Source organism: Pipra filicauda, unplaced genomic scaffold, assembly GCF_003945595.2.
Source record: "Pipra filicauda isolate LSUMZ 115617 unplaced genomic scaffold, ASM394559v2 scaffold758_size108050_pilon, whole genome shotgun sequence".
NCBI classification, from domain to species: Eukaryota; Metazoa; Chordata; class Aves; order Passeriformes; family Pipridae; genus Pipra; species Pipra filicauda.
This window is the reverse complement of record NW_024104929.1, coordinates 57,475-81,667: the sequence shown is the minus strand read 5'-3', so window position 1 is coordinate 81,667 and position 24,193 is coordinate 57,475. Positions and strand designations below refer to the sequence as shown.

Genomic DNA, 24,193 nt, shown 5'->3' with positions numbered 1-24,193 from the left:
GCCGCCTTCCCGGCACAGGCTGGCTCTTTCCTCCTCAGAGCACCCTGGGATGGCTTTGGAGCCCCTCCTGCGGGGGGATCTCTGGCCCTTTTCCTCCCCGCTGCCTTCCTGCGCCGGGGAGCCCTTCAAAACGGCCTCTCCCACCAGGGTCTCACGGGGGGATTTGTCCTCCGGGCTCTCCGTCCTCACCTCGGGGCCTGGGGCAGGAAGCAAGAAGGACAGGCAGGGGATTTGCCTCCGGCCCACAGGGAAGGCCAAGGACATCCCCCCAACTCCGGCCCCGGCAGGACGGCGGCGCCAGCGGGGTTGTCCTGCAGCCGGGGCCATGCTCGGCTGACAGAGCCAGCACAACACCCGCCCAAAGGGACACTGACTTCCTCCTCACCTGCCTGGGGGGACCAAGGCATCTTCCTCTTCCTCGCAGCCTCCTCCTCCATCCGCCCAAGCTTTGGGAAGGACAAATCCTGATGGGGGGAAAACAAGGGCTGAGCGCGTTGGCTTGGGGGTTCCTCCTGCCCAAGTCCATCTCTAGAACTCACCGGGCATCCTGTGACCATAAAAACCTCCAAAACACCAAGATTCAGCCCAGAAAACCCCAAATTATTGAGATTCAGGCAAAGGCCTATAAGAAATAGTGAGAAGACTCCTGCCCCTCCAAACTGAAAAAAGTTGAGATTCACCTAAAAAATACTCTAAAATATGAAGATTAGGCAAAAAAATTCTCCTAAGATTTCCCCCTCTCTGGTTTCCCCCCTCTAGGGTTCAGAGAGTCTCCCCTATCTGGGATGCTGGGGGTTCTACCTAGAGATGCTGGGAGTGTTGCGGGTCCCAAGGCTCCCTTCTCCTCTGATTCTCGCCTTCGGGATGCCGCATTCCCAGAAATTCCCCCTCTCCAGGTTCTCCACTTCGTTGTCCTAGGGGATCCCAGGGGTCCCCACTGTCCAGGCTTCCCCTTCTCTGTGCCCCCCCTTTTCAGGCTCTCAGGGCTCTCGAAGCTCCTCCCTATCTCCAGCCTCCCTCGCTCTCCAGGAATCAAGGCATGGGGACACCGAGGCACCCCCACGGCAACCCCGCTCCTGCTCTCCCCACTCCCCTCAGCCTCCCCCTCCCACCCCTTTCCCATCAGCCCCCCAAACCACGGCTCCCCCCAGCTCCCTTTTGGGGTGACCCACCCGCTCTTTTCACTTCTCTCTGTACAAAATTGCTTCCCAATATCCAACCTAAACCTCCCCTGGCACAGCTCAAGACCCAGCCCTCTTGTCCTACTGCTGCTTCCTGGCACAACAGCCCCACCCCCACCTGGCTCCAACCTCCTGGCAGGGACTTGCAGACAGTCAGGAGGTCTCCCCTGAGCCTCCTCTTCTCCAGCCTCAACACCCCCAGCTCCCTCAGCCTCTCCTCACACCACTTGGGCTCCACTCCCTTCCCCAGCCTCGCTGCTCTTCTCTGCACCTGCTCCAGCCCCTCCAGGGCCTTCCTCAACTCAGGGGCCCAGAGCTGGACACAGCACTCCAGGGGTGGCCTCACCAGCGCTCACTCCAGCCCAACAATCACTTCCCTGCTCCTGCTGACACACTCTTCCTCACACAGGACACCAGCCATTGGCCCTCTTGGCCACCTGGCCACACTCTGCCTCCTCTTCAGCTTCCTGTCCATCCCCACTCCCAGCTCCCTTTCTGCCTGCCTGCTCTCCAGACACTCTGGCCCCAGCCCGGGGGGCTGACGGGGCTTCCTGTGGCCAAAGGGCAGGACCCGGCCCTTGGCCTGCTTGACCCTCATCCCCTTGCAATCAGCCCATGGATCCAGCTGGGCCAGGTCCCTCTGCAGAGCCCTCCTGCCTTCCAGCACATCAACACACCCCCAGCTTGGGGTCACCTGCACATTTGCTGATGAAATGCCTGGTTCTGCAAGAGCTGCAGATGCTCAAGGGGCAGCAGGACCAAGTCAGGGGCCTGGGGGGGTCTGGGGGGCTTTGGGGTCTGGGAGAGTCCTGGGGGAGCTGGGGAGGGGCTTTGGGGATTGGGGGTAGGAACCAGTAAAGACCAGGACAGACCAGGACAGACCAGTACAAACCAGTACCTCCTCACTGCTCCCCAGATCTCTTCTGGAGCTGGGCCACATTGTCGTGGGACACCTGAGCCCCCCAGTGCTCTCCCAGTACAGCCCAGTGCCCCCAGTACAGCCCACTGTGTTCCTGTCCCAGGGTGCCGGGTGATCCCTCTTTGGGGGGGGTTGGAAAGGATTTGACGGGGGGGCTGGGGGAGATCTGGGGGGATTTGGAGGGGTTGGAATGGGATTTGGGGGTTTTGAGAGGCATTGGTTGCATTTGGGAGAGTTAAAAGGGTCTTGGGGGCATTGGGGGGTCAAAGGTATCTGGAGGGGATGGGATTAAAAGAAAAAGAGGTTGGGGGATATTTAGTGGGGGGTAATGGGGCCTAGAGGGGGAGAGGAGTGGCTTCCCTACGAGCAAGTGAGTCCTGAGACCCCCTTCGTGTCCTCAAGACTCTTTTGGTGTCTCCAGCTCCCCCCTTGGCACCCCCAATTTCATTGTCCACAAATCCCTCCCCACTGTCCCCAAACCCCATCCCTGATGTTCCCAACCCTCCATCTCACCCCAGGAGCCTCCCCCGGACCCTCTGACCACAAAAACACCCCCTCTTCCCCCCTGCCTCCCCCGGACCCTCTGAACGAAAACGCCCGGACACACACACACACTCACAGAAAGGCCAAGGGCATCTGGGGACACATTGGGGACAGTCAGGGGGCTTTGTGGGGCACTGGGTGATTACTGGGGGATACTGGGACACACTGGGGGGAACCAGGGGGCACTGGGAGGACTGGGGGGTTTCTGAGGGACACTGGGAGGGCACTGGGATGGACTGGGGGGGAACTGGGGCACACTGGGGGGCACTGGGAAGTTACTGGGGGATTACCAGGACACACGAGGAGACACTGGCAGGTTACTGGGCCATACTGGGGGTTACTGGGTGCTCACTGCAGGATCACTGGGCCATCCTGGGGGGCAGTGGGAGGTCACTGGGACACACTGGATGGTCACTGAGGGGGTTACTGGGCCATACTGAGGGTAACTGGGAGGTCACTGGGATATACTGGGGGCACTTGGATCCCCTTACCCAGATGTGGCACATCTCCCCCCCTGGATATTGGAGGACATCCCTAGGACCCCTCCCCTGGGGGCTGGGAGACCCCTTGAACCCCACTGCTGGGCTTTAGGGGACCCCCTAAAATTCCCTTCAAAACCCCTGAAACCCCCCCTCGACCCATCAAAACCTCCTCAAGGACCCCTCATCCCTCCCCAGCACCCTCTAAACCCTCTCAGTGACCCACAAAACCCACCTGAGACTCCCCAAGCCCATTCAGGGACCCCCAATCCCCCCCACGGGCCCTCCAAACCATCTGGGACACCTTAAACCCCCCAGAGACCCCAAAACTGCCTCGAAGGTCCCCGCAAAGCCTCCCAGGAACCCCAAACCTCCCCAGAGACCCCCAAAGCCCACCTGGGACACCCCAAATCTTCTCAGAAAACAAAACCCGCATCAGAGCCCCCCAAAACCTTTCAGGGACCTTCAACCTCCCCCTCGAGTCCTTTCAGGGACCCCTCAAAACGTCCCCGGGAACCCCCGAACCCCCCCGCTAAACCCTCCCGAGCCCTCCAGCCTTTCCACCCACACCCGCGCTCCCCGCAGCCCCCGAGGGGATCCCCAGACCCCGCTCTCGCCGCCCCCCCGCCAACTCACCCAGCGAAGCGCAGCGGCCGCAGGCGAGTCCTGCTCACTCCCGACCACGAGGCCAAAATGGCGCTCGCTCCGCGCGCCCTCCGCCTTTACAGACCCGCCCCGCAGCCAATCAGCGCGCGGCCACGGCCCCTGCCCGCCCTTCGCCACGCCCCCACCTGCGCGGTGCATTGTGGGAGTTGTATTCCCTGCGGCGGGGGAGGATCGGACTTGTTGGGTTTTAGTTTTTCTGTCTTCTTTTATTTTCTCTTTTTTATTTCTTTCTTTTCTTTCTTTTTTTTTTTTCTTCCCTTTTTTCTCTCTTTTTTCTTTTTTTCTTTTTTCTTTGTTCTTTTTTTCCCTCATTTTTTCCTTTTTTTCTTTCCTTTTTTTTCTCTTTTTTCTCCTTTTCCTCTTTTTTCTCTCTTTTTTTATTTTGTTTTTTCTTATTATTTCCATTTCCCTTTTTTTTTACATTGTTTTCTATCAGTTGTACCTTCAAGGAAGATTTATACTCAGATCAAAACAATCTCTAGGTACATATCTTACAACAACAGATAATCTGCCAGTGTTCCAGGTTCCTGAGGATTCCCAAGATCACAAACACTGAGACACCAAGGGTGGAAGTGAAGCCACTTTATCCTGTCCCTTGCCACAGCCTTCAATCCACACCCAGCCCTGGATTTCTGCAAAGCCCCTGGGCAGGAGCAGGAGATGGAGCTGGTGCTCGGCGGGAGGGGCAGCAACAACAAACCCGTGTCTTTGGCACAGGGGAAGGAATTTAGTGCTTGAGGGGTTACATTCCACAGGCTCCCCTGGGGATCAGCTCATGCTCGGACAGTGAGAACAGCAAGAACATTCCTAATAAAAATGGCAGAGGGAAGGGAGCGGAGGGGGAGCAGGGGCAGGAAAAGGAAGCAGAGCGATGGAAGATGGGCTGGGGCGGTCGGGGCTGGGGGAAGGCAGGCTGGACAATGCCTTGTTTGGTCCAGCAGCTGGACCAGCTCCAGGGCAGATGTCGGGGGAGCCTCTGCCACAGGGACATGGACAAACAGACGCTACAAAAGCTCTCAGAGGGGTTGGGGGCTCTGGGCGGGGCTGCGCTCTCGCCTCAAGCCAGGATATCCCAGGGCAGTGGAACAGCAATTCCTGTCAGCTCCCAGCAAAGATTATTGGGCTTTGCACTGGGCAAATATTGACGCTCCAGCTTCCTCTTCTCTTTTTAGAACTTTGAGCTTGCAGTCGGGTAGAAGGGCTGGTGGGGGAGTGGGAAGAGACCCACTGAGGGACACATCTCATCCCTCAGTTAGATGGAGCTAAACCCCTAATCTTGCTTAGGAATAGCTGCTGATGCTCAGTTGTCTTCTTTCCCTTCTGCTTTAGTGGGATATTACATTTCCCTGCAGTATTGGTGATAGAAGGGTATGTCAGCAGGAATGGTTTGGTTCTTACAGAAAGCATGGACGCATTTTAAGGAAGGTATTTTTACTTAAGTGAGGCCTCAAAAAAACCCCCAAAACCCCAAAAGTAATATAAGTGCAGAATAAAGTGAACTTTGGGGTTTTCTTTTTAATTTTTGGGTAGTAAAAGCCATCCCAGTTAAGGACAGCAATTTATTGCATTGCTGAAAAAAACCCCCACCAACAAACAAAAAAAGAAATCTGACTTTGTTCTCTTTCAGATTTGTTTTTGATCATAAGAATCCTTCTAGTGAAAAGGGCTAATTTACTCTTTCTAGAGGAATATTTTAAGTGTGATCATCACAATATCACAGCTGCTGAAAAGGTCTAAAATAGGACATTGACCTTGAACGTGTTCCTGCGTTTAGGATGTGGTGCTTAACATTCAAGAAACAATAGAACTGCAACTCATTTATTAATGTGTCATCTCAAAATGTGAACTCTTGCTCTGTAAAGACATGCCACAAGGATTGTAGAAAGCTTGCAGTATCCCAGGAAGTACATGTGGTATTTTATCAGTCTAAATATGCATAAGATTTTCAAGATTTCTGCTGACAATACTCCATAACTAAAGTAAATTTTCCCTTTGGTGCTGCACTAGTTTATGATTTAATTGTTACTGACATTCCACCAGTCACATTATTAGCTTCACCAAAGGAAAGGGAAATAATCCTGTATTAATTAAAGAGAGCACCTGAATTCCCTCAGTCATCTTATCCTTGGCTGTCTGAGACAGTGATGCACTTCAGCTTCCCTACAGAAACTTCCACTAAAAAAGAGCTTGAGGTGATAGTGAGAGATCCATATTGAAGGGTGTGCCTGAATTATCTTTAGGGAGGAGACTTTTTTTGGTGGGTCACTCCTCTCTGGAGTTTTTTTCCCTTTCTTTTTGTCAGAGGCTTTGGAAAAGGTGTTTTGTCAAGAGAATAATATTCATTTATAGCCATGTGAATGGTTTCTATGCTGTACCAGTGAAGGCAGTCATCTAAATACCCAGACCCATGCCCTTGAAAATAAAACAAGGCGAAAACATGGAGTATTTGTTTGAGACCAGATAAACTGAATGTAGTTCAGTAACATGGAAAGGCAATTGCTGTTATTTCACAGAGACATTTCTTTGTCTGCTGGAACTGAGGGGGGCAGCAAAAGCTAAAAGCCTTGCTCTGTGTCTTTGTGAACACACTGTGGGTAAGTTCAAGGAGCATTCAGAGATTGTGTTGTGTGAGCCTTTTTCCCTCAGATCAAAACAAGGAGTAATTAATGCTAAATCCAGCAGATGGCTTTCAAGTAATAACTTGGAACAGTTTGTCCAACTGTGTCCAAACAGGTGAGGAAAATCTGGAACTTTAGAAGGGTTAGTTTTTTACCTCATTAGCAGGATATCCAGGGGTGCACCAAGTGCCTTCCAGTGAGGAGCACAAGAGATGAGGAGACAGTGACAATATTGTTCTAATGTTAATGTCACTGGAGCACAGAGTGAGATCACATCTGAGTTATGTTTCTTTAATTAGTGATTGGGAATAAAGAGGAAATCACATAGTTGATGACACTTTAGGATTTATTTCACACTCTTAACACTAAGGTATTTTGCAGCTGGACTTTGAATAAGGTTCCATGGTATATTGCAAATTTCTATCTCAACAATCTACTTCTTCCCAAAGAAATTCTCAGCAGCTAACACCCTTTCATCATCTGGCTCTTTCCCTGATGCCTTGAGCTTGTTGCTCCTTTGGGTAAATACCCATTTGACACAATGCACTGGGCAGCTTCTGCCAAGTGCCACTGAATCTCACTTCTTCCCTTGCCTTGAGGTCGTTGTGCTTTAAGAATCTGGCTGTTCAGATGCCCTGAAATGTCCATAGTATTTCAATGGGAAGAAGCTTCAAGATGTGCTGTTTGGCACACATGAGAAATGACCTGCCCAGAGAGCCATGGAAATGTAGGTGCAGTCAGTGATGCCCCTTGACTGGGGCACTGCTGAGGATGTTTTCCTTCCCCTCTCTGATTCCATTCCCACTGTTTTGTACAGACTCCTTGGGGTCAGATTTTGCACTGTACAGTTTGATAAGTTAGTGCAGATGTGTGTTTGCAGGCATGTTCTTCTTCTGTATTCCCTGATCAAATTCAGTAAACTGATACCTGGCTTCAGCTTTTTTTTCCCCCATAGTACTATTTTTATTTATTTCTATAGAACAGCTGGAGAAAATGAAGGCACACTTAGCCCCAGTTCACTTGCTGCTGTAATCTCTTGACCTTTTTTTCTTTTCCCTTCCCCCAAACTGATGGGTAGCTGTGAAACCCAAGTTCAGGAATGTGGTTGGAATTCCAGGCCCCAGTCTGGGGGAGGGGACACTTTCAGCCCCCGGGGGAAGAAGCCACTGCTTTGTTTATCAACAGGCAAAGGACAGCCCAGGATTTCTGGTTCTCCAAGCAGCAGCACTGGCAGGGAAGAGCTGCTGGCTTGGATGGAAGAGGGTTGAGAGAAAAGTAGTGATGGCTCACAGGAAGAGAGGAAAAATGTGTTATTTAGGGGTGTAAAGTGGGAGGGATGACAAGCTAACAAGGTAGTGGCACTGGCCTGCAAGGCCCAGAAGTCACCAGAGCCCAGGGGAGCAGAGCCTGCTGCCAGAGCTGCTGACAGGGCTGGGCTGCAGGGCAGCTCTCACTGCCCAGTGCCCATCTCAGGGCCCACGCTCCCACATCAGCCTTACCATGGCAGGGAAGCACAGGAGGTTCTCCACCAGCTCAAATGGCCCTGGTGAGGGAGCGCTGCCATGGTGGGCACAGAATCCCAGAGTGATGGAATCCCAGAAGAGTTTGGGTTGGAAGGGACCTTTCGAGGCCATCTGGTCCAACCCCCCTGCCATGGGCAGGGACATCTGCCACCAGACCAGCTTGTTCCAGGCATCACCCCCAGTGGGGACACAGGCCAGTGCCCACTGCCAGCAGCAGGAATCCGGGCAGGGCGAGGGTCCCTTGGGCTCTCCGACGGCCTGGGGGAATGCCATGAGGATGGGAAGCAAAGCCTGGAGCACTTGGAGGTCCAAAGCCTCAAACATCAGCCCCTCCGGCTCCCAAAGCTTCTCCCAGATCCCTCTGGCTGCAGCAGGAAGGGCAGCAGGAGGTTTCCTGCCCGCTGTGGGGGCAGCGCTGCAGGGGCCACTCGTGTCAGACCCCCCTCTCTGCTGGGGACAGCTTTGCTCTTGGGGACACTGCTCTGCCCCAGCCCAGGGACACCAGCACTGCCCAGGGCCGGCACCTTCCCAAGTGGGACCCCTCTGAGCACAGGTCCCCCCACCCCCAGGGACCCGTGTCTTTATAAAAACATCTATAAAATGTATTTACATTGTACGGGCCTGTAAAACAACAACAATCTATGAATGAATTTACAGAACAACAATAAAGCAACAACATATAAACCATATATAGAATGTATTTACATGGGAAGAATCTTTAGAAAAGCAAAAATTTTCTAAGAACAACACTCTACACACCTTATTTAGAGACCAACAGCAAAAGAGCAGCACATCAAATGTATGCACAGGAGATTCACATTTGTGTCCGGTCTGTCTGCCAGTCCTGGAAGAAAAGCCAGGACGGAGCCTGGCTGGGGCTGGGAGCTGGATCTGGCAAGATGTTGGGGGGGTCTGTGGGGCTGGGAGGGATCTGTGGGGTTGGGGGCATCTGTGGAGCTTTTTTAGTTTGCAGTTAGGTATTTATCTTTGTTTAAGAAATGGCTGCTTTTCCCTGGCATAATTGATACAGAAACAAACTCTATCCCAAGAAAATTATCAAAAGACATTAAGGTATTGTGCATAAAAGGAGGAAAATAACCCCTGGAGTAATCTGAAGCTGGAGACTGATGTGGGCTATTCCAAACACAACGTCTGGCACGCAAGGTAGACAAAATAGAAAAGCTGACAAGGTCCAGCAAGAGCTGGTGAGCCAGGGACTACTTGCTGCCAAGGTCTGAAGAGCAATAAAAGCCTCCAGACAAGGGGAGTTGATTTCACATGAGCTGTCACTGACAGAAGGGGAAACTTTTTCAGTCAGAACAACAGGACACCAGAAACAAAGACTTGGTTTTTTCTACAAAATGGAAGGAAAAGAAAGGAAAGAGTGAGGCTGCAGCTCTGCACAATCATCATGAGATAGACTAGAACTAAAACTGAGGCAAAGGACTTCAATAAGTGCAGCACTGTTCACACTTATGGTTGTGTCCTGGTTCCAGGGGCTGGGACCAGTTTATCACCATGTGGGTATAACCCAAACTGTGCATCCTTTTAAACCTGCCCAGTGTGTGACAGGAATTCCTGTCACAGGAACCACCCCAAGCAGTGCAGGAGGAGCCTCCCAAGCAGCAGTTGCAGGGCAGCGGGACCGACCTGAGCTGCCTTTGGTGCCCAGGAACTCCCCCCACACAGCCCCTCTCCTGCCCCGGGGCACCACCAGAACAGGGGGAGCCCAAAGGACTGGACTGGAGGAATTGAACAGACATTTTGGGGCCATTTGATGGACATTTTGCAGGGGTGGTGCACAGACTAAGGGAAGGAGACCTGTGTGTTATAGCAAAGAATGGGAAGGGGGTGGTGGGGGGTGAAGTTGCATTGAGTCGTGTGGGGCCTGGGCACGATGGGACTGGTGTGGAATAAGGGCTGGAATGTGCTGGTTTGGGCCGGGGTGGAGTTAATTTTCTTTGCAGGGGCTGGTGTGGGGCTGTGTTTGGGCTTGTGCTGAGCACAGGCTTGAGAACACAGAGGTGGTTTTGTTAGTGCTGAGCTTACCCAGAGCCAAGGCCTTTCCTGCCCCTCACACAGACACACTGGGGAGGGGCTGGGGGTGTGTGGGAGGTTGGGAGGGGACACAGCCAGGACAGGTTTGGAGTGATGGAGATTGTTTTCCCAAGTCACCATTCCATGGGATAGGGCCCTGCTCTCCTGGAGGTGCTGAACACCTGCCCAACCATGGGAAGCAGGGAATGAATCCCCTGTTTTGTTTTGCTCCTGTGTGCAGCTTTTGCTTGTCCTTATTAAAGTGTCTTTATCTCAACCCACGAGTTTTCCAGCTTTTCCCCTCCCAGTTCTCTCCAGGGTCCTGCTGGTGGGGTAGTGAGGAGTGGCTGGGAGGGGCTTGGGGGCTGCATGGGGTGAAACCACAACAGCCTTTGTTGGTGTCCAGGGTGGGGCTGGGAGTGTTGGAGATACCCACAGATGTGTCTGGGGTGTGCTGCTGAAATTTGCAGCTGCTGGTGCTGTCTGGGGCTCCTGGCTGTGTGTCAGAGTCTGGGGCTCCTTGGTGGCTGGAACTCCGTGTGAACTTGAGCTGAAGGGCCTGTGACCTGTAGGTGAGTCCAGGGTGGAGCAGAGACCCCCTGCAGGCCCTGGAGGAGCCCACACTGGAGCAGATTTGCTGGCAGGACTTGTGACCCCTATTATCAACATAAGACTCCAATCTTTCAGTTTAAGGCCATTGCCCCATGTTCTGCCAATACAGGCCTTTGTAAAACATATCCCTGTGATTTCCTTAGACTGTGAGCACCATGTGTTCATCTGCAAACACCATGGAGAGTACCCAGGGATCTCCCAAGAAAAGATTTGGAGGCCTCAAGCCCATGACCACTCTGTAGGGACTAAGGAGCTGTGGGCTCCATGGTGTGGAGACTGAGGACAGTGCAGGAGTAGCCAGAGAAGGCTTGAAGGGTGGTTTCAGGAATGAAGGATCCTTTTGTCATAGCAGTAAACAGTATGAGAAATAAAGAAACAATCCCAGGTTCAACTGGAGAGATCCAGACTGGAAACAAAGAGAAAGGAGTTTCACCCTGAGGGCAATGGTGTGATGCAACACATCACCCAGAAGGAGTCTGGATGAGCCCAAGGCTTTGTGTGCCCAGGAAGAGCCAGGGAGGACGCAGAGATGTCAGTGCAGGAAGGTGCCAGCCAGGTGGGGCAGCCGGGGGGATGATGACAGCCTGCAGGGAAAGGGGCAGGGCATGGACACCGTAGGACAGCCTGGGCTGGAGAGGAGACAGGGAGGGGGAGAAGCTGAAAGGCCCTGCCAGAGCCACCTTCTGCAGGCCTTTGGCCATGGCTGCTGTCTGTGCCCCTGAGGCCAGGAGGAGGGGAGTGCCCCTTGCAGCCCTGGGGCCTCATGGCCTCCTTGTCCCTGCTCAGCAGCCTGGCAGGTGCCACCCCATGGTCCTGCCCTTGGCATTGCACATCCCACATCCCAGTGCCCCAGGAAGAGCCCTGAGGAATGAGGCAGGGACAGCATCTGCCTTCCCAGGGGCTGAAGGTCAGGGCTTGGCCTTTTGGATTAAGGAAACAAGTCCAGTTTTCCTCAGCATCAGAGCCACCTTTCCCTTGCTTGTCCATCCTTGTCATCACTGTCTGCAGTTTTCTGCTCTAACTGGAACCTGGGGACAAGTTCTCAGTTGTGTCCCTCAGTGAGACTCATTAGCACTACAAGAAACTTTAGCATTTCAATCTCATTTTGAATTCTTGAAAAGTTGTTTGAACTTCCTCTCAGGGACTGAGTCTCATGTAAACAACCTCAATGTTCCCTGAGGGTCATGAAATGCCTGGGGCTGTTGCTGTGCTGCTGAGCTGGGCTGGGCTCCTGGCACACAGGGAGCTCCTGGCAAGCAAGAGGAGCTTCAAAGAGACAGCTCTGCTGCGGAGCAGCTCCTCTGCACAGCCCAGCAGGGCTGAGGGCACTGCCTGCAGCACCCAGGGAAGAAAAGCAAGGCAGAGAGAGGTTACACACAGCCTGGGCTGGGAGGGAAGTCGAGAGGAATATCCACTGGAGGAGGAATCTTTCCAGGCTTCCTCATGGTAAGTCAGCATGAAGGGCAATGTGTCTGCAGTTGGTGCAAAGATCTCCTAACGCTGGCACATCCCACTCCCTGCTGCACCATCCCAGGCACATCCCAGCAGGGTTCCCTTCTCCCAGGGATGGCTGCAGGGTTGTGAAGCCGGGCTGTGCCACCCAGGCTGCCCCAAGCTGTCCTGCAGAGCAGGGTCCTGCAGCCCAGGGCTGTGCCAGGGCAGGAGCTCTGTCACTGCCAGGGGCAGCTCTCAGCCGGGCTGGGGAGCTCCCTCAGGGCTGGGCAGAGGCTGGGGGTGGAAAGAGCAAAGCCTGGCAGGGCAGGGCAGGTTTCTTCTGCTATCAAGTGAGAGTTTCATAGGGCAGGGCTGCTCACAGAACCAGAGCACCTCAGGATATTTTCCAGGGGATATTTCAAGGGGAAGGTCCAAGGAGGGATTTCTCTCAAGCTCTCAAGCCACATGCCTGCTGGTTTGAGTTGCAGAGGGAATTCTGAGGAGCTGTCCAGGGCTGAGAACAATTTGCTGGCACTGTTGGTGTCTGGGAGGTGGCACAGCTGGCTCAGGGTGATGCTGCCCTGAGTGCCCAGTGGGCTCTGCCCTGGCCTCTCCCAGCTGGACCCTCCCTGTGCATTTCCTTGGTTCTCAGCTTGCCCCTGGTCCTGAGGTTGTTCCCTCCTTCTCTCAGTCAGGCTCACTGGGAGGGGAGTTCAAGCTACACAGTCCAACAGTGATCCTGGGATTCTGCTATGGCAGGTGTGTCCCTGGGAATGAGACATTCCAATGTCCTCTGCCCTGTGGGGTGTGGGCAGTGAAGTCTGTGGGCCTGGGTAAGGAGCTCTTTTCCCCTCAATCAGACCCCGTCATTAGGACACTTGGCTCTTTTCTGAGGTGTCCTTCCAAGCTGGGAGCTGCCCTTGAGAATACAAATCATCCTCCCAGCACAGCTGTGTTCTCTGAAAGCCCCAGTGGAGAGGGGCAGAGATGCTGTGCCCATGCCAGGAGATGCTGTTGGGTTGGGGAGATGAGCCACGGGTGTCCTTGGCTCCAAGGGGGGTGCTGAGCCCTTGAGACAGGCTGAGACATAGAGGGGTCTGGGATGGATTCCTCTGCTCTCAACAGTGTCTGGTGGCTTTTCAGACAAAAATAGGAATGGCAGAAGGTCTGCTCCTCATGGAAGATGTAGAGAGTCCAAAGCAGGGCTCCAGCCATAGAGCTGAAGGAGAGACTCCTACCAATGGAGCAGTGAGAGGCATGTTGGAAAGCAGCTTAGATTTTTATCAGAATATTCTGCCCTAACTTGTCACTCTTATTTCCTATTTGAACAGTGCCCCATGTCTAGAGACAGCAAATGTCCAACAGCAGCTCCCTCACCCATTTTCTCCTCCTGGCAGTCACAGACAGGCGGGAGCTGCAGCTCCTGCACTTCTGGCTCTTCCTGGCCATCTCCCTGGCTGCCCTCCTGGCCAACGGCCTCATCCTCAGCGCCGTAGCCTGTGACCACCACCTGCACACCCCCATGTACTTCCTCCTGCTCAACCTCTCCCTCACAGACCTGGGCTGCATCTGCACCATTGTCCCCAAAGCCATGCACAATTCCCTCTGGGACACCACTACCATCTCCTACATGGGATGTGCTGCACAGCTCTTTTTTTTTGTCTTCTTCCTTGGAGTAGAGTATTTCCTCCTCACCATCATGTGCTACGACCGCTACGTTGCCATCTGCAAACCCCTGCACTACGGGACCCTCCTGGGCAGCAGAGCTTGTGCCCACATGGCAGCAGCTGCCTGGGCCACTGGATTTCTCAATTCTCTGCTGCACACAGCCAATACATTTTCCCTGCCCCTGTGCCAGGGAAATGCCCTGGGCCAGTTCTTCTGTGAAATCCCTGCCATCCTTAAGCTCTCCTGCTCACAGTCCTATGTCAGGGAACTTGGACTTATTGGGGTTAGTGACTGTTTAGGATTTGGTTGTTTTGTTTTCATTGCTTTCTCCTATGTGCAGATCTTCAGGGCTGTGCTGAGAATCCCCTCTCAGCAGGGACGGCACAAAGCCTTTTCCACGTGCCTCCCTCACCTGACCGTGCTCTCCCTGTTTGTCAGCACTGCCATATTTGCCTACCTGAAGCCCCCCACCATGTCCTCCCCATCCCTGGATCTGGCCCTGTCAGTTCTGTACTCAGTATTACCTCCAGCACTGAACCCCCTCATCTACAGCCTCAGGAACCAGGAGCTCAAGGATGCCATAAGGAAAATGATGACTGGATGCTTTTCAGGAGCAATAAAGTGCCTGTTTTCTGGTGTGTAGCATTCAGAATGGGACTTCTTAATGGCTCAGCCTTCCTTCTCAGGTTGCTCGTGGAGGTCATCAGGTTCTTCTTGCAATAGTTTTCTGTGCAATGAAGTGTTATTATGCATCTGCATTTGAATTTAGTGTCTACCTATTGAATTTGACCCAAAGATGTAAAAATGATGAATTGTGCTCTCTGAGTATTTAAATAAAAAAAAAGGACCCTGCAGTGCCTTCTTTGTCCAAGACCCTTCTTCTTAGCTGTTCCTAAAGGACAGCACACTGCAGGACAGGGTATTTGCAAACGGGAAGGGGACAATAATCCCAGCCCAGCAGCACTGCCAGGGAGCAGCAGGGCTTGGTCTTTGCAGAGCTGCTCTCTTGCCACTTCCACACTGTCCTCCTGAGCCCCTTTCTCCCTGTAAGGCCTGAGTGCTCTCTGAGCACAGTCCTGGGGGGTGGAAGCCCTTGGAGCACAGGCAGGGACAGGCCCTGGGAACTTGTGAAGCAGAGCTGGGCTCCCTTCCAGCATCTCCAGGATACTCTGGGATCTTCTGAGGCCACTGCATGGACTGGGTCACTTCTTCTGTCACCTTGCTCCAGGGCTGGAACTCTCCTGCAGTGTCACCATGACACTCCTGCTCTCTGCTTTCCAGGTTCCATTTTCAGATCCAGTCTTCCCCTCCTGTTCCCAGGGACATCCTGGGAGTGCTTCAGAGCTGCCATCCTGGGGCAGCTCCTGCCCAGCGTGGGCAGGCACAAGGTCTCTCCAGCTGCTCCTCTCCCCTCCCCAGTGCCACTGTTTTCTGCAGCCTCCTCAGCCTTGCCCAGCACAGCCCTCCTGGCACAGTTGGACACAGCCCTTGTTCTACCCCCTCCTCAGGCACCTGCCCAACCCCCTCAGCTCCAGCCTGATGGCCAGAAACCTTCAGGGCAGGGAGGCACTGGGGAAAATGCTGAGGAAACCTTTCAGCTGCACTCTGATCCAATTGGAGGGGTTGGTCTCTAGGGAGAAATCCCTTCTCATTGTCCAGAACCACCAGGACAACCTGTGTTGTGTCCTGGGCACTCCTCTGGAAGTGTGGGATGTTGAAAAGGTTTTGGTGTCAGGGATATTGAGAAGGCTGGGCAGTGTCACTGGGAGACCTCTCCCAAACCCTTGGAAAGGCCAGAGCCATCCCAGAGCTTCCTGGGGCCTTGGCAAAGGCAGACATGGAAGCAGTCTGCAAACAGGGCAGCAAGGAGGGTTGGCAGAGTTCCAGACTGCTCAGGCTCAGCAGGAAAGGGGATAGGGCAAGTCCTGCTGCAGCCATTGCCAGGCATGGGAAGGACAAGGCAGGGATTGCAGAACCCCTGTGGGAGGGAACAGAGGATGTTGTGTGCCCAGACTTCATCAAGTCCACTAGCATGCTCTTTTGTGGTCTCCTTATGGTCAGATTGGTGAGAGCTGGACTGAAGACGTGGAAGATGGTGGGAAGTTGGCTGAATGAAGTGTCAAATAAAATCCATGGTACAAAGTCCTCTTGGCAGCAACTTCCTGGTAAAATCCCTCAGTGACCAGCCCTTGAACACCACTATAGAACATCTTTATTATCTCTCTGTACAATGGGACAAAATGTATTTTCAAGTCCTTTGTGGATGATGCCAAATTTCAGGGAGCCCTTGAGCAACCTGTCCTGGTTTAAAGATACATATTGGGGTGGGAACTCCAATAAAATTAATTCACTCCTCTTTTATTCCCCACCAGTACAAGGAGACAAAATATAAGGAGGTAGAGGTGAAAACAATAAGACTTTACTGTCAAGAAATATAGCAGCAAAACCAGCAATAACAACAGAAGAGTTCAAAGCTACAGCAGAGAGAGAAATTGCCTCCTCTCTCCCCCCCGACCCAACTCCCTTTTGTAAAGAGATAAAAACAGGGATAAACACGTGCCTCCCTTCCCCCTTTTCCCCCTGAATGAACAAAGAACAAAAAACAAAACCACATGAAAGAGAGGGCAAAGCAAAATGTGGGAAACTCTCTGGTCTGAGATCAGTTGTGCTGCCCAAGAACACGCTGACTCCAGAGGTGTCCAAGCGGGGCAGAGCCGGCGACTCCGGTCCGTGCGGCGGCGGGGGGGAGGCAGCGGCTCTGCTTGATTCCATGGAGTTCTGGGCAGGCACAGTGGCCCCTTGGTTCCAGGAGGGTCTGAGATGTCCCAGGATTCCTTCTGTTCCAAAGAGACCCCACATGTCACAATGGTCCCTTGGTTCCATGGGATTCCACAGTGTCCCTGCATTCCTTTGGTTCCATGAGGCCCTGCAGTGTCACAGTGTCACTTGATTCCGTGACGTTACAAAGAATCAGAATGGTCCCTTGATTTAAGGCCAACTGCACATGGGGCTGCCTTAGGGGGAATGTGGGCACCCAGACAAGGGAGTTGTCACCCCCCTGGACTCAGCCCTGGGGTCACCACATCTGGACTGGTCTGTCTGTCTGTGGGGTTCCCCATTCTGGAGGAATGAGGGAGAACAGGAGAGGGTCTAGAGGAGATCTGACAGGATGGAGCTTTTCTCTGCATTGGAAATACAATGAAATCTTCACAAAGAGTAGTCTGGAAAGTTCAGCCTGAAGGTGAGGAAAAAGAAATATCACTCAATAGGGACCCTTGTGCTGCAAGAGGTCACCCAGAGGGAGTCAGGATCAGCCCATGGCTTTGTGTTCCAGGGAACAGCCAGAGCTGGTGCAGAGACATCAGGGAGGGTCTGGAAATTCTGCTGGGAGGGGGTGGGAAAGCAGGAGGGGTGTGTGCAGCCTGCAAGGCCAGAGCAGCAGCAGGGCCAGGGCAGGACAGCCTGCAGGAGAGATGGCCAAGGGCTCTGGCAGGGCTGCAAGGCCCAAAGGCACCCAGGCCTTTGTCCCCTTGCCTCTGGCAGCTGCCTCTGCCACTCAGGCCACCACAAGCCACTTTCCTGGCAGGTTCTGCCCTTGGGTTCTGCCTCGCCCCTCCCTCAGCAGCCTGGCAGGGGTTGCCCAGTTTTGGCCTTTGTTGTTCCTCCCCCTCCCATCCCAGTGCCCCCCAAACAGCCCTGAGCCAGCCGGGAGGGACAGGATCTGCTGGGCCAGGGCCTGGGGCTCAGCCCTTGGCCTTTGTGCTCCACAAAACCAAGGCAGGCTTTGCTCAGCATTGCAGGGGCCTGCCCAGAGCCTTTGTCTGCCTGCACTCCTGGCCTCCAAGGAGCTGCTCCAAGGAGTCCCTGGGGAGGCTTTGGCAGTGCCTGCCCTCAGTGGGGCCCAGCAATGCTTCAAGGCACTTGCAGTTTGGCTTCTGACTTCTTCAGCAGCTGCTTCAATCTTCTCTCAGCACCTCAGGATGATGGGCTGGGCTGCAAACACACCGTGGGGCTCATTAAATTCCAGAAATCCCTCAGGATCTCTTTGTCTTCCTTTAATTGTCTTCAAGGCAATTTCAAAACAAGTCTTCAAAATTTGTACTTTTTTTTTTTAATTCAATTATGGATACTTTTCTGTTCAGAGGAGAGGTGATAGAGGTGTTCTCCAAGTGATCTTGATGCTGAGTGTCTTCTCAGGAGATCCACACTGACCCTGGATGATCAGCCTTGCTCCTCACCCCCCAACCTCCCCAGTTCTGACATGGCCCATCTTGGACTGACAGCTGATGCAGCTCCAAACACACTTTGGGACCATTAAAACACAGGAAAACAAATTATTTCTATTCCTTTAATTGTCTTCAATCTTCAAGATTTCTACAGCTAATTTGAGTTGTTTTTAAGTTTAGCTAAGGAGGATGACTTTAAAGTGAAAGTCATGAAAAATATATATTTTTTGATGAATAGGAATAATTTACACAGAGCCTTGGGATGCAAGAGGGTCAGGGTGCAAAGGATTTTGATCCAAAGACAAAGGGGGAAAAAGAGATTAGTAGCATTTAATCATTGACCAATTGAACAGTTATCAGGTGATTCAATAGCATTTACTACAATTTTAACAGTGACTAAATTATAGATTCACAATAACAACATTCCCACCACAGTCAATTCACACCCACACCCAGGCAGAGATGTGTGGACACATCAAGAGCTGGGTGTGCAAAGGTCCCTCTCCCAAATTCTCCTTGTTGTCAGGGAAACACTCCCACAAATCCCTTTGTGTTTGCCAACAGACAAGGGTCACAGCTGGAGGAGTGTTTGTTGAAGGGGATCAGAATTGTCTTGGGCATCAGTGAGGGTTCTTTGGAGTGTTGCAAACTGGAGGGTTCCCGAGCTGGGAGAGGCTGCCAGAGGTGTCCCACTGAGAGGGAGGTGCTGGGGAGCTGCCAGGGCCTCCCTCAGCCCCGCTGGTTGTGGGCTCACAAGGGGACTGGCTTTAGTTATCTGCTGAATTTCCATCCTGGTGTCAGGAATGACTGGAGTTTCCCAAATATTTGGGAATTGGATCCAAACTGTTCCATTTGGATTACAGGTCAGGTAGGGAATTTTCCAAGATTTTCAGGGGATGACTCATTATCCTGTGTTCCCCAACTGCTCTTACACCCATCCCAGTCAGCTGGATGGTTTATTGACAATGTGTCCCGAGGGGCGGCACCTCCGATGCCATAGAAACCCCTCCCCTGGATTAGGAAACCTTTGGAATTCAGGAGCTGTTCCAGTGGAGCATGACAATGAACAGCAATTTCCCTAAAGCCCAGAGCCCAGCAGAACAAAGGCAGGCCCCATCAGTGTCAGAGCAAAGGTCCCCCACCCCTGTGTCCCTGTGGCCGCTGAGGCGGCAGCGCAGGCCCGAGGCGGTGCCGGGTCCCGGTGCAGCCGGGGCAGAGCGGCGGCTGCGCGAGCGGCAACCCCGGCGGTGAGTGCGGCAGCCCCGTGGGAGCGGCGGCTCCGGGCACAGACGCCGGCGGCAGCCGCTGTGGCTCGTGGAACCGAGTGGCCATTGGGACACTGCAGGGCCTGCTGGAATCCAGGGGCCGGTGGGACACTGGGGAGCCTCTTGGAGCCAAGGGAACCCTGGGATGTTTTGGAACATCCTGGAATCAAGGAGCCATTGTGACACTGCGGGGCCTTGAGGAACCAAAGGATCCAAGAGACACAGTGGAACCTCATGGAACCAAGGGTCTGTTGTGACACTGAGAGGCCTCATGGAACCAAAGGAACCCTGAGAGTTTTTGGAATCTCATGGAATCAAGAGGCCGTTTCTGGAAGGATGCTTGCTCTGATAATACCTAAAAATTGGTCAGAGAATACAAACAATGCAAGCTCTCTGTAGTGAGTTACTGCTGGTGTCAAGGTGCTGTTTTTAATGTTGAATTATGCTAAACCAAAAATGGTTCCTGAAACTCCAAACACATATCCTGCTTTTTGAAGCAGGATTTGACAGATAAGCTGCTCCCTGCGCTTGAAATACATCTGGCAGTCAAACCCTTGATAACTATAAAAGCCCCATCGAAATTTCCTGTGGCAGATTCGTCCACAGACTTCTTTGAAGTGTATGGAGCTTCTGCCATGAAGCAGAGACAGCTCTTCATGGTCACTGCCCAGGGGTTAAGTGAAAGAGAGAGAACTACCCCCTGTCATTGTGGGATGAGTTACCTCAATCTCTGCTTCAGGATTGTTTCTTTTTGCTGGCTTAGATCCAATTGCTTTAATAGAATGACTTTGATAGAGTGCACTGTCCTGTTTGACACTAGACTACTAGGAGGTTTTGGCTTTTATACTGTGTAGTAAACAATTCTCTTTAAGGTCTTTTTTCTGTTCACTTTTCTGATAAATTGTCTGTTCATTTTTCATAATAAACAATTCATTTTATCAGAATATTTCTGATTTGTCACCACTAAAACCTGCAGGACAAAGTGATTGAATCACACCTCTATAATTCCTTCAAATGAAACCAAAATCTGAGTCTGAGATTGGATCCAGCCACCCCCAGGCTCCTCTCTGAGAAGGAATTTAGAAAGCAAGGGGGTCCTTTCTGCCCCTCGTAGCTCAACGAGACGGCTTCTGCCATCAACTTTGTCTAAGCCTTCCACCCCCCAGCCCCAAGCCGTGACACAGGGGCATGTCTTGTCCATGCAGTGCAAACATGGACTCCTGAGCTGGTCATTTGCTGTCCCTCCTTGGAGGGAAGAACAAGCCCAATGGCCTGGGGTGAGAGGCCAGTGCTGGGAGCGGCGCTGGCTGTGCCAGGGCACTGCTGGGTGCCCCCACCCTGAGCACTCCCCCCCTTGTGCTGGTCACTGCTGTTTTCCTCTGCAGGGCGTTGTGTTGGGCACATCCTGGAGAGCAAAGTGGAAAGCAGATGGAAGCTTTGAGGCCCTGGCCTGAGGAGATGCCCCTGCAGGATGGCAGTGCTGCTGCAGAGGTCAGCTCTGTGCCAGCAGTGCCCGTGGCTGTCCCTGCCTGCAGTCCCTGGACAGTCCTGCAGCAGGACTGGGACCGACTGCCAGAGCACTGAGGCCTCCAACAACACAGGGCTCTGCAGGACAGTGTGGAAGGGAAGGGAGAGGAGGCCAGGCAGGAGAGGGGCTGCTGCTCCCTGGCAGTGCTGCTCTGCTGGGACTCTTTTCTGGCCCAGCTCTGCACAGAGGCACTGACCCTGTAGCTGCAGAGAAGTCAGAGAGGAAAGATGTCAGGCAAACAAGCCAATGCAGAGTTCTTTATTTGGTTGAAGCACACAGTGAGTACATTTCCCAATTTGTACAGCCTCTGGGCCAGGCTAGAAAGGCAAACATTGAATTAGAAATAGTCTTTATATATATATAAATATATTTACATTTTATATATATATATCTTTATATATGTATAAAGATTTTTTGGTGTGAACAAATTCTCACAAAAAAACCACCCCTACTAGGAGTAAAAAATAGAGAAGATATGGTGAACCTTTAATGAAATCCATAACAGGATTGGCCTTTAATGAGGTCCATAACATGCAGAAGAAGGAGAGTTTATTGCTTTTGAAAAACACCCAGTTATGATTTTTCTCAGGGCATCCTTGAGCTCCTGGTTCCTCAGGCTGTAGATGAAGGGGTTTAGTGCTGGAGACACCACTGAGTACAGAACTGACATAATAAGATCCAGGAATAGGGAGGAGATGGAGGGAGGCTTCAGGTAGGCAAAGAATAAGGTGCTGCTAAACAGAGAGACCACAGCCAGGTGAGGGAGGCACGTGGAAAAGGCTTTGTGCCGTCCCTGCTGAGAGGGGATCCTCAGCACAGCCCTGAAGATCTGCACATAGGAGAACACAATGAAAGCAAAACACCCAAATATTAAACAGGCACTAAACACAATAATCCCAAGTTCTCTGAGGTAGCCTGAGTGTGAGCAGGAGAGCTTGAGGATGTGTGGGATTTCACAGAAGAACTGGCCCAGGGCATTGCCCTGGCACAGGGGCAGGGAAAATGTACTGGCTGTGTGTAATAGACCACTGAGAAATCCAGCAGCCCAGGCAGCTGCTGCCATGTGGGCACAAGCTCTGCTGCCCAGGAGGGTCCCGTAGTGCAGGGGTTTGCAGATGGCAACGTAGCGGTCGTAGCACATGATGGTGAGGAGGGAAAACTCTGTTTCAAGAAAGAAGACAAGCAGAAAGACCTGTGCAGCACATCCAATGTAAGAGATGGTTGTGGTGTCCCAGAGGGAATTGTGCATGGCTTTGGGGACAGTGGTGCAGATGCAGCCCAGGTCTGTGAGGGAGAGGTTGAGCAGGAAGAAGCCCATGGGGGTGTGCAGGTGGTGGTCCCAGGCTACGGCGCTGAGGATGAGGCCGTTGGCCAGGAGGGCAGCCAGGGAGATGGCCAGGAAGAGCCAGAAGTGCAGGAGCTGCAGCTCCCGCCTGTCTGCCAATGCCAGGAGGAGGAACTGGGTGAGGGAGCTGCTGTTGGACATTTGCTGCTTCTTAGCACGGGGTCTGTTCAAAAAAGGAAGCCACAGGGTAAAATTTAGACAGACGCCTCTGACAATATCACTCCAGATTTCAATGCAATTCATTTAAGGATTAAATCAATTTTTTCTCTCTAATACGTGCTGGCAGAGGGCTGTGTGTGGCAGGAGCTCTTGCCATGTGTTGCCAAGTAGTTCAAAGTGTTTCCAGGCCAGCAATGCAGTTGTGCTGGACAGAGCAGGACAGGAGCCCTCCTGCAGAGAAGCCAAGGGCTGGGACAGGAGAGTGCCCACCCCAAGGGAAGGCTCAGCGCTGCCCAGGATCCTGCCCAGGCAGAGCTGGGCCTTGCTGGGGGCAGCACCAAACCCAGCAGCACAGGCCTAGCAGAGAGGGCAGGGTCCTGCAGGGGAGATGTTCTCCAGGCAGAGGCAGCTCCTTGCCCAGCACACAGTGCCCAGCAGAGCTGCAGGGAAGGGCCCCCAGAGCTGCCTGAACACCCCCTCCCCAGGCCTTGGGGGCACTTGCCCCCCACTCCCTGCCCAGGGCTCTGCTGCCTGGAGCTGTCCCTGCCAGCAGCTGCTTCCCTGGGCCCAGGGCTGGGCCCTGGCAGTGCTGCCAGAGCCCAGTCCAGCCCTGGGGGCTCAGCTCTGCCCTGCAGAGCCCTCCCAGCAGCACAGGGCGCTGCCAGGGGCATCTCTGGCTGGGCAGGCTCTGATGGCAATGGCAGGGCAACCCTGAGGAGGCTGGAAAAGTGACACTGATGCGTCTATAAGACAGTTTTGATGTCTGACACTCTCAGGTTCAATCTCCTCTAATCTAACAGAGTTCGTGTTTCAGTGTCTCCTCCTGTGCTCACAGATTGATTTCCCTTGTCGCAGTCAGCACCCAGACAACCCAGAGTATAACACTGAAAGAACTGGTTCATTCTCTTTAAGGTACCTCCTGTCTGTCTGTGCCTCTTGCAAATACCTTCTGGGAAATTTCCTGCTTTGATCTGGAGCTGTGACCAGCCCTCATCCCTGCAGCCCACTTTGGAGATCAGAAGGACTCTGCCCTGCTCTGCCCTCCCAGGAGTTGTTCCTTCCCCACAGCCCTTCTCCCCCAGCCCCGTGGCAGCTCCTTGGCCGGGCTGAGAGCTGACCCTGGCAGGCAGCAGAGTCCCTGCCCCAGCACACAGAGCCCTGGGGGCAGGACCCTGCTCTGCCCCACAGCCCTGGGCACCCCTGGCTGCACCCCCACCTTCCCACCCCGCAGCCAGCCCTGGCACAGGGAACCCTCTGGCCCTGGGCCTCTGATGGGGCAGCAGCAAGTCCTGCTCTGCAGCAGCTTCTCCTGCTGCACCCCAGCAAATCCAGCAGAGCCATCCTGACAGCTCCTGCCACTGGGGGCATTTGGCAGCTGGGAGAGGCACTTGCAGGAACTCACCTGCACTGCTCTGCAGCCAGAGCCTGACCGTGGCAAAGGGCTGGCAAGGTTCCTGCCCTGAGCAGCTCTGCCCTGTCCTCCCAGCCCAGGATCCCTTGAACCTCCTGCTCCCTTCTCCTCTCTGCCCTTGCTGCCTGCAGCTCCTGCCCTGCTCTGCCATATGGCCACTTCCCCTGCACTGCAGCAACTGGGAGAGTCCTGCTGAAAGATCCTAGAAGCTGTGGGATGTGCCAGCTTGTTGAACTTTCCTACAGCCAGGCAAGTTGAACTTTCCTACAGCCAGAGAATTCTTCGTTGAAATCCTGAGAAGGTTTCTCCCATAAGTGAGAGCTCAGTCACCTCCCAGCCCAGGCTGCCTCTCATCTCTCTGCCTTCTCTCCTGTGCCCTGGGTGCTGCAGGCAGTGCCCTCAGCCCTGCTGGGCTGTGCAGAGGAGCTGCTCACCAGCAGAGCTGTCTCTTTGAAGCTCTTCTTGCTTGCCAGGAGCTCCCTGTGTGCCAGGAGCCCAGCCCAGCTCAGCAGCACAGCAACAGCCCCAGGCAGCCCTTTCTCTGCCCCTCTGGGCTCCCTCCAGCTGTCCCTGGGGCTC

At 53.4% G+C, this 24,193-nt stretch overlaps 2 protein-coding genes across 2 annotated transcripts; one reads left to right on the top strand and one right to left on the bottom strand.

Annotated features, from left to right (window-relative positions):
• Window positions 1-13,365: 13,365 nt before the first annotated feature.
• LOC120324900 (olfactory receptor 14J1-like) lies at window positions 13,366-14,281 on the top strand (the record flags this gene model as incomplete). Its single annotated transcript, XM_039389659.1, has 1 exon — window positions 13,366-14,281. A coding segment is annotated over exon 1 (915 nt), but the record flags the coding sequence as incomplete, so codon positions are not given.
• Window positions 14,282-21,213: 6,932 nt separating this feature from the next.
• On the bottom strand, window positions 21,214-22,188 carry LOC120324899 (olfactory receptor 14J1-like). The gene has a single exon (XM_039389657.1). It carries the CDS (start codon window positions 22,183-22,185, stop codon window positions 21,214-21,216), a length of 972 nt encoding a protein of 323 aa, XP_039245591.1. The 5' UTR covers window positions 22,186-22,188.
• Between the last annotated feature and the right edge of the window lie 2,005 nt (window positions 22,189-24,193).